Source organism: Chaetura pelagica, unplaced genomic scaffold, assembly GCF_000747805.2.
Source record: "Chaetura pelagica isolate M959 unplaced genomic scaffold, ChaPel_1.0 scaffold192, whole genome shotgun sequence".
Taxonomy (NCBI): domain Eukaryota; kingdom Metazoa; phylum Chordata; class Aves; order Apodiformes; family Apodidae; genus Chaetura; species Chaetura pelagica.
This window is the reverse complement of record NW_009952570.1, coordinates 1361955-1374536: the sequence shown is the minus strand read 5'-3', so window position 1 is coordinate 1374536 and position 12582 is coordinate 1361955. Positions and strand designations below refer to the sequence as shown.

The window sequence follows — 12582 nt, the reverse complement described above, 5'->3', positions numbered from 1 at the left end:
TCCTGCTGTGTACAAACCAACAGGAAGGCACTGGGATCATTTCCATCTGGGCTGTTCCTGACATGGCCAAACAGGGCAGTTCCACGTGCAGACCATCTCTGTCCTAGAACGTCGGCCTAAGTGAATAGTTGCAGCTTCTGACTGGAATGCTAGAACAAAAATGGGCACCTGGATTTGCCCTGAACTAGTCTGGGAAGTGTATGCTTTGGAGATCACTAGGGATAAAGACAGAGACCTTATCAATGAGGAATATACTACATTCCTTAGTACTTGTTGTGTATCTGGTAGCTGGTTATTTTTCCATTGGTCAAAAGCCTGAGAAAGGCTGTTCCTGTAGGATGACTGTAGGATGTAGATGAGTACAGCCACTGATGGGAGAATGTTCTTTTTATATTCAGCTGTCAGTGACTCATGATTAATTTTGTAACTCTCTTTGCATGGTTACTTCTCTGTGTTTAAATTTAAATGCCTAATGTCCAGCTAGGTACAGGCATCACAACAAAGATCATCTGGTGCTTATTTTTTCTGTAGGTGTCCTACTTGAGAGGCAAGAGCTGATTGTGTCTTCAAATCCTGATATTCTGGTGGATTTTGAGTAGCAGAAACAGAGCACAAAGTGGAGCTTTTTCTCCAAAGTAATTTTTCAACCCAGGCAGTTCTCATGAGACTTGCTCCTTATGAAACAGGCAGTGGCATCTAGGTTAAGGTCCCTGTGATAGGGTAGTGCCTGCATGTTGATTGTGGTTTTTCAGTTAGAAGTTTGTGCTCAGAACACAGCTGGGCTCTGTGAGGTGGACGTGTCTTTCCCTGGGACATGTGGTAGCCTTGGTGCCTGGTGCTGCTCGGCAGAACCACAGCATTTTCACCTCTGAAACAAAGATCTTTGGCTTTGTTCCCTCCTTGAAGATGATGCTGCACCTCGTTTCAAGTGCTGGGGACAAGGAAAATGAGAGAGATGCTGTGTCAGGGTCTGGAAAGCGAGCTGATCCCTTTTCTGTGCAGCCAGGAGTGTTTCTTAATAGTGTCTGGTTCAGTGACTGAATGCAGCCATCTAACTTCCTCTTTCACTCAGCTTCCATCTTCTGGATGTTGAAGGTTTGGGTTTTGTACTGTGTTTTTTTTCCCTTCTCTTTTTCATGCCAATGCAGTGCTGGTGTAAGAGTTTGGCTTGGCCAGTTCCTGTTATGTCAGGCCACTCACCCTGTCACCCTCAGGTCTTTCTGTGCTGTCTGTCATCTCTTACCTGCTGATGGTCAGTGGAGACAAACCTCTCCACTCTCTCCTTCCCAGGTGGTGAAGGCCTGTAATGAAGGTGTCAGGAAGATGAGCCGAACAGAGCAGATGATCAGCATCCAGAAGAAACTAGAATTCAAGATCAAGGTATAAGCAGAGGCTGATGCCCTGTGCAGCCAGCCAGCTGGGTGCTGCATACACAGCCTGCAGCAGCCGCCAGGGAGGGGCCCCCCAGTGGTAGAGGGGTGCAGCCCCTGCCCCTCGGGCTGCTGAAGGGGTTGTGGGGGGACACGGGGGGCAGTGCTGAGGCCATCGTGCTGTGACATGAGTACAGAGGGGGACACCTGGCCATGCTCAGTGGGTGGCTCCTGCTCCAGCACAGTTCTGGCTCTGCCCTCTCACCTCTCCTCAACATGCAGGTCAGCCTTCTGCTGTTATTTTCCATTACAAATCACATGAAAGGAAAATACAAAGCAAAGTGCTTCAAAGCTGGGAAATACCACAATTAAGACTGTCCCACCATTTTAATTCATCCCTGCATTGTCATCTAATTCTAAGTCATCTAATTACCTGCTGACGATCTATTTTGGCTTCACTCAGGGAGTGACTGAATTAATATTTAGAGATGCCTGACCAGATCTCATTTAACATAGGCCATGACAGACACTTCTCAGACCTTTCTGCCTCACAGACTTTACGGAGCATATGTAGCTTCCCAGCAACCTTTTTACATACCTGGACAACTGAAGCAAACAAATTTGACACTGGGCACCCAAGAATTTGATTCTTGCAGAACACTTGACTAGTGTGTCAGGGCTAGCCCACAGTCCAGATGACATCAGCAGGCTGGAGGAGCCACCAGGCTGCCTTCACCTCCTGTAAGGCTGCGACTGTAACAACAGGCAGGAGCAGGTCCATCCCTGGAGCAGGTCTGCCTTGGGAGAGGAGTGCAAGACTGTGGAAAGAAGGGCTGTGCCACCATCAACGTGATAAATGCAGGGAGGGAGTGAAAGTGGAAAGGGTAGCAGTTATGCAGATATGTTCCAATATTTCACTCATTTGACTGGAAGCACCATGTTCTTCTAATACAAGGCATGCTTTGTTCTGGGCTTCTTGTTTTTAACACAATGTGTGGTAAAGCTCTAGCAGAACTGGTGGTGTGGCTGCTGGGCCAGACCCAACCAGTGTGAACCCATTTAACCTGTTGAGGGTTTTTTGTAGCCAAAAGGCCAAGTATGCTATTTTGAAAGTTAGTCTCCCTGGCCAGAAAGGCTCAGCCTGGGTGATGAAATGTGGGATTGCCCAGAGACAGACCAGGCTGTGCAGGACCTGGCCTGGTGTTTAAATCCAGCACTTGGATCTTCATCATCGCTGTTCTTTAGTGTCTGTTCATTTTCAGGCCCCTGCTGTGTCCCCTCCTGAGCTCTCCCACACTGTGCTGGGCTGGCAGGGCTCACTGCCCTCTCCTGTGCAGCTCTGCTCCCTCCTCTGCAAGTCGCGTTGTGGTGATGGGAGCTCACTACCCTTCCTTCTGCATATCCTGTTGCTTTCAGCATCCCAACCACATAAAGCTCTTGCAGCTCTCCTGATCTTTGCTATCTTTTCCTCACTTCTAGTCTGTGCCCATCATCTCTCACTCCCGCTGGCTGCTGAAGCAGGGGGAATTGCAGCAGATGAATGGTCCAAAGACATCTCGGACACTTCGCACCAAGAAGCTCTTCAGAGAAATCTACTTGTTCCTGTTCAATGACCTGCTAGTACTTTGCCGGCAAATCCCTGGGTGAGTGCAACATTTGGGTAGTAGACAGGGCACTTCAACACTCTTGTTTGTCCCTGGTTTAATCCAGGCTGTGATGCTGTCACTGTCCTGTCCCCCAAGCATGGGGATGACATCCTGGACTGACCTGTACCCTCCCACTGCAACAGTCACCTTGCCTTTGTGGCCCTTCACGGGTGGCATAGCTCTCTGCAGCTGAACATTCAAGGAAAACAGGATTTGAACAGATTCCAGGCCAGGTCTCCCAGCGTGGTAAGCCAGCATGTGTCCACCACTTTCTGCAGAGAGGCAATGAGCTACATCAACTGGTGTGCTGACCCAGGAGTCCTGTCTTCCAGTCAAGAAGTGTTTTTTGACTCATTGCTGCATAAAGAAGAGCTCAGACTCAGACAGTTAAACTTCTAAGAAAGTGGGCTAAACAACCTGAGCAGCAGGGAGGGGTATAAATTTAGACCTGAGGCTGGCAGTTATATTTGACATGGTGTAACCTCCCTCAGGAGGAGGAGAACATTGTTGTGCTTAGGACTATGCCTTGTGCAACTAGACAGGAGTGAAACAGCAGCGCAAACAGACAGGTCCTGGGGAACAACGTGCTCTTTGTGGTGTTAACTGGCCTCACTGGTGGAGTGAGCATCTCACTAGTCCAGGGTGTCCAATAAATGTGTCGCCACAGTGTCTGTACTCCTGGAAATATTTTGCTTCTGCGGCCGCTTGTATCCAGAAAACACAGAGGCATTTTACAAACAGGAATGAATTAAGCCTCACAGTCCCCTCTGAGGGAGAACTGTCCGTGTTTTGTAAGTGGGGAGCTCAAGAAACCCAACCAACTTGTTGTAGGCCACATGGTGTGCCTGTGGCAGAGCAAGAAGAGGGTGTGTTGCTTTGTGGTGGGTTTCCATGGGCAACTGCTTATCCCTCCCCACTGCAGGACAATTTTTTTCCTGATCTCCTCTTTAACCTCTCGCAGGGACAAGTACCAAGTGTTCGACTCCGCTCCCCGCGGGCTTCTTCGAGTGGAGGAGTTGGAAGACCAGGGGCAAAGTTTGGCCAACGTCTTCATCCTGAGGCTACTGGAGAACGCAGATGAGCGGGAGGCCAGCTACATGCTGAAGGCATCATCCCAGTGAGTACAGTGCTCACAGGGGTCACCCTGCTCAGCCCTGCTGCCTCCCTGCACCTGGCAAGGGCAGTGCCCTGTCTGCACGGGGAGCAGCCCTGCAGCTGGGCTGGCCCTGCAGGGCTCTGCCCAGCACTGTGCTCCTGTGTCCCCTCCCACTGAAAGGCACTAGTGAGCCAGGCAGGTTTCTCCCCTGTATGGTGCATTTGTAGCAGGCAGGGTGGAGGATGGACAGGCACTTTGTGCCCTGGGACAGAGAGGGCAGCAATCAGCCCTGGCACGGGAGCCCAGCTGCTGTACAGCCTGCAGCACACCCACGAGGTAAGAGGGGGCAGGATGCACACGGGGCAGGCTCGGGCAGCTCTCTCACAGGGGCAGAGACCCTCTGAAGCAAAGTGACTCCTGCTTGTAGAAGGTGGGAGGAGAGGCCCCTTTCTTAGCACCTGCCACAGCTGATGCCCACCTTGGGCAGCCCCTCTGCTGCTCGGGGTCTCCTTGTCTCCCTGGATACAGGGTTTTAGGCTGACTGATTTTTCACTTAAGACACCTACAGGCTCAGCCTGGGCAGACAATTCAGTTGCACTGACACGGACCAGGCCAATGTCCAGTGTTCTGGAGCTCAGGGCATGGCTTTCTCACTGACCCAAGCCCTACCAGGCCCACGTTTTCCAGGTGTGTGCACAGCCCAACTTGCTGTCAGGAGGCCAGCTTTCACTGTCCCTGTCCCTCCAGCTGGGACCACATCCTTCTACATCCCCTGGGGTTGCACCCTGACCCCCTTGGCACAGCACCAGGACCAGGAAGATGAGCAAGAAATGGCACTTTCTCCCCCAAGCGTGGCTGCAGCTTTGCTGCCCTGAAAATAGAGATGTCAGTCATGGGGTGCAGGGCAAATGCACATCTGAGAAATGGAACTGTGCTGAGAACCATAAACCAGGCCAGGGTTTGCCTCAACTCAGGAGAGGCAATTGCAGTTCTGTGCTCCTGCATCCCATCCCACTTTCTAGATGGCCACAGTGATCCAGCACTCGCCTTTCCCACAGGCCTTGTGCACTGAAATGTGATGTAGCTGGAGGCTGCTACTCCAGAGCTGCAGGGATGATGGGGGAAGCACTGGGTATGAACCAGAAAACTGAAGCAGAAGAAGAGAAGCAAATGCCAAACAAACCAGCTCATATGTTCTGCAGATCTTGCAGCATTGCCCTGCTCTGAACCCACACAGTAATGGTGACCTGCTTGTTGGCTGCTTGCAGCTTATGGCCAGGTGGGCTCTGCCAGGAGCTGGAAGTATGTTTGGACACAGCTGGCAGCAGAGGCAGAGCTGGAGCTAAGGAAGGCCCCTCAGAGGGGGCTGAGAGGAGCTGGGAACTGCAGGCAGGATCCTGAGAGCCCTGCAAGGAGCTGTGTGCAAGGCTGCAAGGCAGCCTGCAGATAGAGCCCTAACCACGGCAAGACTCTTGTTTGGATCTCTAAGTGCCAGCCCCTCATCCTGCACATCTTCACGGGGCAAGGGGCTGCACCTGCAGCTGCTGGTGGATTCACTGGTCCCAGGCTTCAACCCTGACGCACGAGGTGTTCCCGGCCCCAGGGATCAGACTGCCAGCTCTTGTCCTTCACATCTCCCTTTTAGGCCTCTCCTCCCAGAAGACACTCTGGTGGTTTTAGATGTGTGTCAAGTTCAGGCTTTGAAACTTGTGTCTGTGAAAGTGCTGGCTCCCTCTGGGCTGGGAGCACAGCTGCTCCTCCAGGCAGGAGCTGGAGCCTGTGAAGCTGAGGCACCCGGATTCCAAGCAGGGCTGAGGGAAACCTCACAGGAGCCCTGGCCCTGGGGCTTCTCCAGCTCTTATGGAATCTGCACCCTGCTGCTGTGGGCCTAGCAGCTCTGCCCTTTCAATGTTCCTGCGCAGCAGCTGCAGGAATAAATAGTTCCTCTGACTGCTTTTACCCAGGAAAACTGCTCCTGGTGACCCAGCACAGCCCAGTGCTGCCTTTGCTGGTTAGAGCCTAGAGGGTGCCAGGATCCTGCAAGGCTGCTTCCCAGAGGGGCCTCCTGCTGCCTGTGGGGACAGCCAGCCCGGGGTCCCTGCATGGCAGAGCCCAGGGCATGATGGCACATGTGACATCCACAGTTTCACAGGGGAAAAGACTTTCAAGTCCAACCATCACCCTAACTCTTGCCACACCCACCACTAAACCCTGTCCCCTGGCACCACATCTGGCTTTTTAGATGTCTCCAGGGATGGTGGCTCAACCACCTCCTCATACAGCTTGGATCACCAAGTCCAACTAGTGCCCCAGAACAGGACAACCCCAAAGATCTCACCACATCCCTGAGGGTGTTGTTCAAGTGTTTCTTGAATGTTGTCAGGCTCAGTGCCATTACTACCTCAGTGGGGAGCTTCTTCCAGTGCCCTACCACCTTCTTGGGTGAAGAATCTCTTCCTAATGCCCAACCTAAACCTCCTCTCCTACCCATTGTGCGTGAGAGGGGCTCAGCATCACCAGGAAGACCAGGATCCTGTGGGAGGCAAGCAGGAGAGGGCTGTGAGAGGAGGAATTAGGAGCCCCAGGCTGGCTGAGCAGGAGGGCTGGGTTCCCTCTGCCTGTCTCATGCTCATGGCTCATTTCTCTCCCCTATCCAGGAGTGAAATGAAGCGCTGGATGATTTCCCTGGCCCCGAACCGGAGAACCAAATTTGTTTCATTCACATCCAGACTTGTCGGTAAGAGACTCAGCATGGGAGCCAGGAGCTCTTCATCCCTACCCCAGGGCACCTTATTCTGCCCTGATCTCAGTACAGCCTAGGGCCTCTGCTGAAGAGGAACTCTCTCCCTGGGCTGCCCTCACATTTCCACCACTGATGCCCACGTGCTTGGCCTGAGCCCTGCTGGGCTGCATCTGGGCTGCTGAGGGGTGCACTGTGCTCCCCACAGAGCTGCCTCCCCATCCTGGTGGCTGGGTCACACTTTGGCTCCCTGGAGGGTTTCTTACCAGGTTAGAGGGGCCATGCACAGCCCCACCAAGCTGTGCTGTCCTGCAGAGGCTCCCTCCCATACCACCCCTCGTGCTGTTCCCACAGACTGCCCACAGATCCAGTGCGTCCACCCCTACGTGGCCCAGCAGCCAGATGAGCTGTCCTTGGAGCTGGCTGATGTCCTCAACATCCTGGACAAGACAGATGACGGTACAGGGGCTGGGATGGGGCTGGGCACCATGTCCTTGGGTGAGGGTGGGCAACACTCAGGGCAGGCAGCTGTCAAGCAGACAGGACTGGTCCTCCAGGCTGGGACAGATCCTGGCATCAGCATCACAGCCCAAGGAGCTACTGCCTCCACCTGAAACCCAGCAAATTCAGGCTGCCTGAGCTGTGGCAATGCTGGCACAGCCCCCCTGGCACTGGCTGTGGGCTGTGGCAGGGCTGGCACAGCCCCCCCTAGATGTAACCTAAAGCTTGGTGATGCTTTGTAGCATCCAGGTCTCTGGGGCACATCTGGAGCTGCTGAACTCTGCTGGATTGGGTCTCTGCTGGGGCCTGCTCCCATAGTGTCAGGGCAGCAGAGGGCACTTGGGGGCAGCAGTGCCTGCTTTCTGCTGGCATCCCTTGTCCAAACACAGCGTTGCTCAGGCATCTGGGCCTCCTTGGCTAGATTTACAAACTGGCTCTTCTCCACCACAGGCCTCTGAGCAGCTTCCAGAGAGCATGACCAGCTCTGTAGGCTCTTCCCAGCAGCTGTCCTAGCACAGGCACAAGAGCCAGGCCTGCCTTCCTTCCTTCTTTCCTTCCCTATTTATCTACCTTCACTTCAGCAAGGCTTTTGACACTGTCTCCCATAACATCTTCATTAGGAAACTCAGGAAGAGTGGGCTTGATGAGTGGACAGTGAGGTGGATTGAGAGTTGACTGTGTGACAAGATCTCGGAGGGTGATGATCAAAGGATCAGGGTTGAGTTGGAGGCCAGTAACCAGTGGTGTCCCTCAGAGATCAATACTTGATCTGGTCTTGTTCAATGTGTTCAGCAATGATCTGGACAAGGAGACAGAGTGTATCCTCAGCAGGTTTGCTGATGATGCAAAACTGGGAGGGGTGGTGACACTCCAGAGGGCTGTGCTGTCATCCAGTGTGACCTGGACAGGCCAGAAGGGTTGGGCAGAAAAGAACCTCATGAGAGTCAATAAGAGCAACTGTAGGGTCCTGCACCTGGGAAGAAAGAACCCCAAGCACCAATCTAGGTTAGAAGTGGGTCTGCTGGAAAGCAGTGCAGAGAAGGATCTTGGAGTCCTGATAGACAGTAAATGATCCATAAGCCAACAATGTGCCCTTGTGGCCAAGAGGGCCATTGGAATCCTGGGTGCATGAAGAAGAGTGCGGCCAGTGGGTCAAGGGAGGTCATTCTGCCCCTCTGCTCTGCCCTGATGAGGCCACAGCCAGAAAACTGGATGCAGTTCTGGGCTCCCCAGTTCAAGAGAGACAGGAAACTGCTGGAGAGAGTCCAGTGTAGGGTGATGAAGATGACTGGGGGGTTGGAGCATCTCCCTGATGAGGAAAGGCTGAGAGAGCTGGGACTCTTTAGCCTGGAGAAGAGAAGGCTGAGGGGAGACCTTACCAATGCATACAATATCTAAAGGGTAGATGCAAGGAAGATGGAGACATACTGATCTATTGCTCAGTAAATCCCAATGACAGGACGAGGGGCAACAGGCACAAGTTGGAACATGGGAAGTTCCATTTAAATATGAGGAAGAACTTTACTGTGAGGGTGACAGAACCCTGGGACAGGCTGCCCAGGGAGGTTGTGGAGTCTCCATCTCTAGAGATACTCTAATCCCCCTGGATACAGTCCTGGGGAATGGATAAAGTCCTGGGGAATGTGCTCCAGGGGATCCTGCTTTAGTGGGAGAGTTGGACTGGATGATCTCTAGAGGTCCCTTCCAACTCCAGCAATTCTGTGATTCTTGTCTCTGTCTCTGCCCAGGCTGGATATTTGGGGAGCGTCTTCATGACCAGGAGAGGGGCTGGTTCCCCAGTTCTATGGGGGAGGAGATCCTGAACCCCAAAATCCGAGCCCAGAACTTGAAGGAGTGTTTCCGGGTGCACAAGTCGGACGACAGCCAGCGGAGGAAACTGGGCAGCAGGAACCGCCAGTGACCGCAGGTGTCCCTGCGCGCCGGGAGCAGCTCTGGGAGCAGGACAGAGGCTGTCAGGGGGAGGTGGCAACAGTGCTGTGGGCCATGGTGCAGGACCCAGGCACACACCCCCCAAAAAACCAGAATGCAGTTGCTGGGCTCCCCACAGTGCTGATCCTTCCCTGGACATCAGTGGCTTGAACTGGCTAAAATAACCCCCTCCCAGGTGCTCAGGAAAGCCCCACAGAGCACTAGCCAAACAGACATGGCCCAAAGGCCATCAGGTGCCTGCTGATCACTGTTTCCTGCTCTCCTGGGGCTGGGTCAGGCTGTTCAGGAAAGGCACATGGCCACAAAGATAAGGAAGCGATTAACGCCGCCTGGTTTGCACACCTACAGCTCATGGCTGCCTGTTAGTCTGAGGCTCTCCTAAGGTTGTGACCATTTTTGCCCCTGTGCCATGCAGAGGAGACATCTTCCTGCCTCTCACACGGTTCATTGGCACCAGGCTGGGACCAGCCCCAGGAATCCCACCTCCCCAGGCCCCTGCTGGTCCCATTCCCACAGGCAGACCCTCAATCTGCTTCCAGTCAAAGACTCCAAAATGCTCCGTGCCCAGCCCTACTCACCAGCAGCCCAACATTGCCAGCCCTGACCCGCATCTCTGCCTACCCGACAGCTTGGGAGCCCTCCTGGGCCCTGCCCGTGCTTCTCCTCCCTCCACCAGCCCTCCCCTGTGCAGAGCTTGGCACTTCTGCCTTCCCAGCAGATCCAGCTGCCACACAGCACCGAGGGACATTACCCCAGGAGCTGTTGTCCTGCCGTGGCTGCCCGTGCGCTCCTGACCCGCACCACCCAGCTGTGCCCGCCCTGAGTAGCCTCACCTCACTTCCCTGTACCCACAGAAATCCTTGGTTGCAGCAGGGTCAGATCATCTCTCCTTCCAGCTGTGACAACGTGGAGCCCCAGGCACAGCACTGAGACCCACGCGTGGCCACAGGCCAGGGCTGCCTGGCCACAGGCTGGTCCCAGGCCGGTGTCCATCAGGGAAATCAGTTACGTGGCATCTTCCCATGCTGCTGCAGAGAAGTGTCTTCCAGGCGCTGCCAGGGTTGTGCTGGAAAAGGGGCTGGGGAGCAGCTGCCAAGGGAGCCAGACACGGAGTAGAGGAAAACAGCCCATGGGGAGGAAGCGGTCCTGGGGCCACTCAGGGCTGTCCACTTGGTCACTGCAGCCCTGGGACAGCCTGACCAGAGTCAGCCCTGCACTGGGGGATTGCAGGCAGGAAAACAAACTGGGGGAAGCCACAGCAGTGGCAGGAGAGCTTGGAGGTCTCCCCAGCCAGACCCAGTGCCACCACGTTGGCACAAGTGCTGTGCTTGCCCCAGCCCCCTGTAGCACCCCAGGGAGAGCCCCAGGGCAGCAGCAGAGGCTCCCAGCCCCTGCCAGCACCCAGCCCAGAGCTGGGGCCAGGAAGGGCCCACAGCCTCCAGCTGGTGCAGAGCTCATTCAGTGGGGATACCGCAAGTCAGGTCCTCCCAGGTCCCCCATAGGCAGCTTTCCAAGTACAGCAAAATCTCCAAGGTCCATAGACCTTGCAGCAGCCACACATTCTCTAAAAATTACCTCAAATGGGCAGATCCCAGCTCCTCCTGCTCTGCAGCCCAGCAGCCAGCCCAGCCTAGCCCAGCCACCACAGCCCACGCACCTTCCCGGGGGATGTTTTTCCCAGCACAGAAATGGTCCCTTATCTCTCAGAAGTGGCTCTTTCACTAGTGGAGGGGCTGGCCCAGGTTCCCCAGTGCCAGGACACCAGTTCCTCACTGCATTCTTTTTGGGGGAGAGGGGCCCAGGACTGCTGTGCAGTGTCCCACACCCCACCACCAAGCCCCAGGACTCACCCCAGCCCCTCTTGCTCTGTTGTGACTTTCTAGGACTCCAAACCCCAGGCACAGGCTGTGCCATTTTCAGGCACCAAGTGGCATCCAGTGTTATTTCCTCAGCCCTGCACGCCCCCACTTCATGGTCTCCAGTGTTGTACAGGGCCAGGCCTGGGGCCCACAGGCACGGCCGGACCCTCAGCAAACTGAGGGGAACTTCTTGTCGTCTCGTTTTTCTGTGTGATGAAATACAGCTGAGCGAGCCAGTGCCAACATGACACGTGTGTGTTTTTCCTCCCCTCATGCCAACCACTCTCCTCCTCCCTAGCCCCCTCCAGCTTGACCAGCAGGGGGCAACTGGCCCAAAGGCAGGGGGTGGAAGTGGGGCTTGAACACAAATGTGGGGTGGGATGAGACCAGGGATGTGCTGGGGTGGTTCACACCAACTGAGCAAGCCAAGGAGAACTGTGCAAAGTCCCTTATTGCTAGACCAGGAAAGCTGCTGCCAGCTCAGAGCCCCTTGCTGCCCCAGTCCCCCCTGCCCGATGTGGGGCTGGGTGCTCCCAGGAGATCCCTACACTGGGAGCCAGGAGCACTCCGGGGTGAGGCTGTTCCGCAGGCAGAGGCTGGAGCACCCTTGGATATGCCTGCAGCATCTGGGGCTGGGGCAGAAGGGGAGCAGGAGTAGCAGAGGGAGGAGACAGGCTGGTTGGGTTACAGAAAACACTTTATTGAGTTCAGGAGGCCGAGAACTTTCTCAGTGTGATGACGACCAAAGCCACAAGCACAGATGTGCCCAGGAGAGAGGCGATGACAATGGCACCAATAGCTCCAGGCCCCAGCGAGCCTGCAGAGACAGAGGACAAGGTGGAGTGAGGTCAGCAGAGCTGGAGGGTGCCAAACAGGAAGGGCTGGGGGAGTCATCCCCACACCCAGCATGTCCCCAGCCAGGCTGCACTCCTTCCTGGAGCCACAGTGGCCATTCCCAGGTCCCCACACAGGTGGGGTGTGGTCCTGTGCCCCTCTGACATGGAGCCTCTGGGCATGGGGCTGGCACCAGATGCTGGTGACAAGGGCAGCTGCCACAAAGGGTTCTTTGGCACCCAGCACGAGGGAGTTGCTGTGCTGGGTGCAGAACTGCAGGCCTGGAGCCAGCACAGGTGCGGTTGCTCCCTGCCCGGGCACACCTGCCCGTCCTCGGGGCACCTCTGGTAGCTCAGACACCTCCTGGGGGGTGACAAACCCATAGAGAGCAACCCCCCTGTACAGCACCCGCGGGCAGCCCCTGCACGTACCGTCCCCGGCGTCCAGACGGTGCAGGTGGGTCGTGTGCTCGGGCTCCAGCTCGGGGGTGTGCGGGGGGAAGGCGCTGGCGTCCGGCAGCCGCGCGGTGCTGGTGGCCGCGTCCAGGGGGCCGGCTCCGGAGGGCAACTCGGGGGGCTCGTTCCCG

The 12582-nt window shown here is 55.5% G+C and overlaps 2 protein-coding genes across 2 annotated transcripts in view; one reads left to right on the top strand and one right to left on the bottom strand.

Annotated features, from left to right (window-relative positions):
• The window catches only part of NGEF (neuronal guanine nucleotide exchange factor), a 19884-nt gene extending 10597 nt beyond the window's left edge, over nucleotides 1-9287 (top strand). Inside the window, exons 7-12 of the mRNA XM_009993509.1 lie at nucleotides 1291-1380; nucleotides 2850-3013; nucleotides 3978-4133; nucleotides 6770-6849; nucleotides 7207-7311; nucleotides 9102-9287. Of these exons, the coding sequence (XP_009991811.1) occupies nucleotides 1291-1380; nucleotides 2850-3013; nucleotides 3978-4133; nucleotides 6770-6849; nucleotides 7207-7311; nucleotides 9102-9274 (768 nt within the window). The 3' untranslated portion in view covers nucleotides 9275-9287. The remainder of the gene's footprint in view (nucleotides 1-1290; nucleotides 1381-2849; nucleotides 3014-3977; nucleotides 4134-6769; nucleotides 6850-7206; nucleotides 7312-9101) is intronic.
• Nucleotides 9288-11869: 2582 nt separating this feature from the next.
• LOC104385101 (chromosome unknown open reading frame, human C2orf82) overlaps nucleotides 11870-12582 on the bottom strand; it is a 9492-nt gene continuing 8779 nt past the window's right edge. Inside the window, exon 4 of the mRNA XM_009993508.1 lies at nucleotides 11870-11979. Within this exon, the coding sequence (XP_009991810.1) occupies nucleotides 11870-11979 (110 nt within the window). The remainder of the gene's footprint in view (nucleotides 11980-12582) is intronic.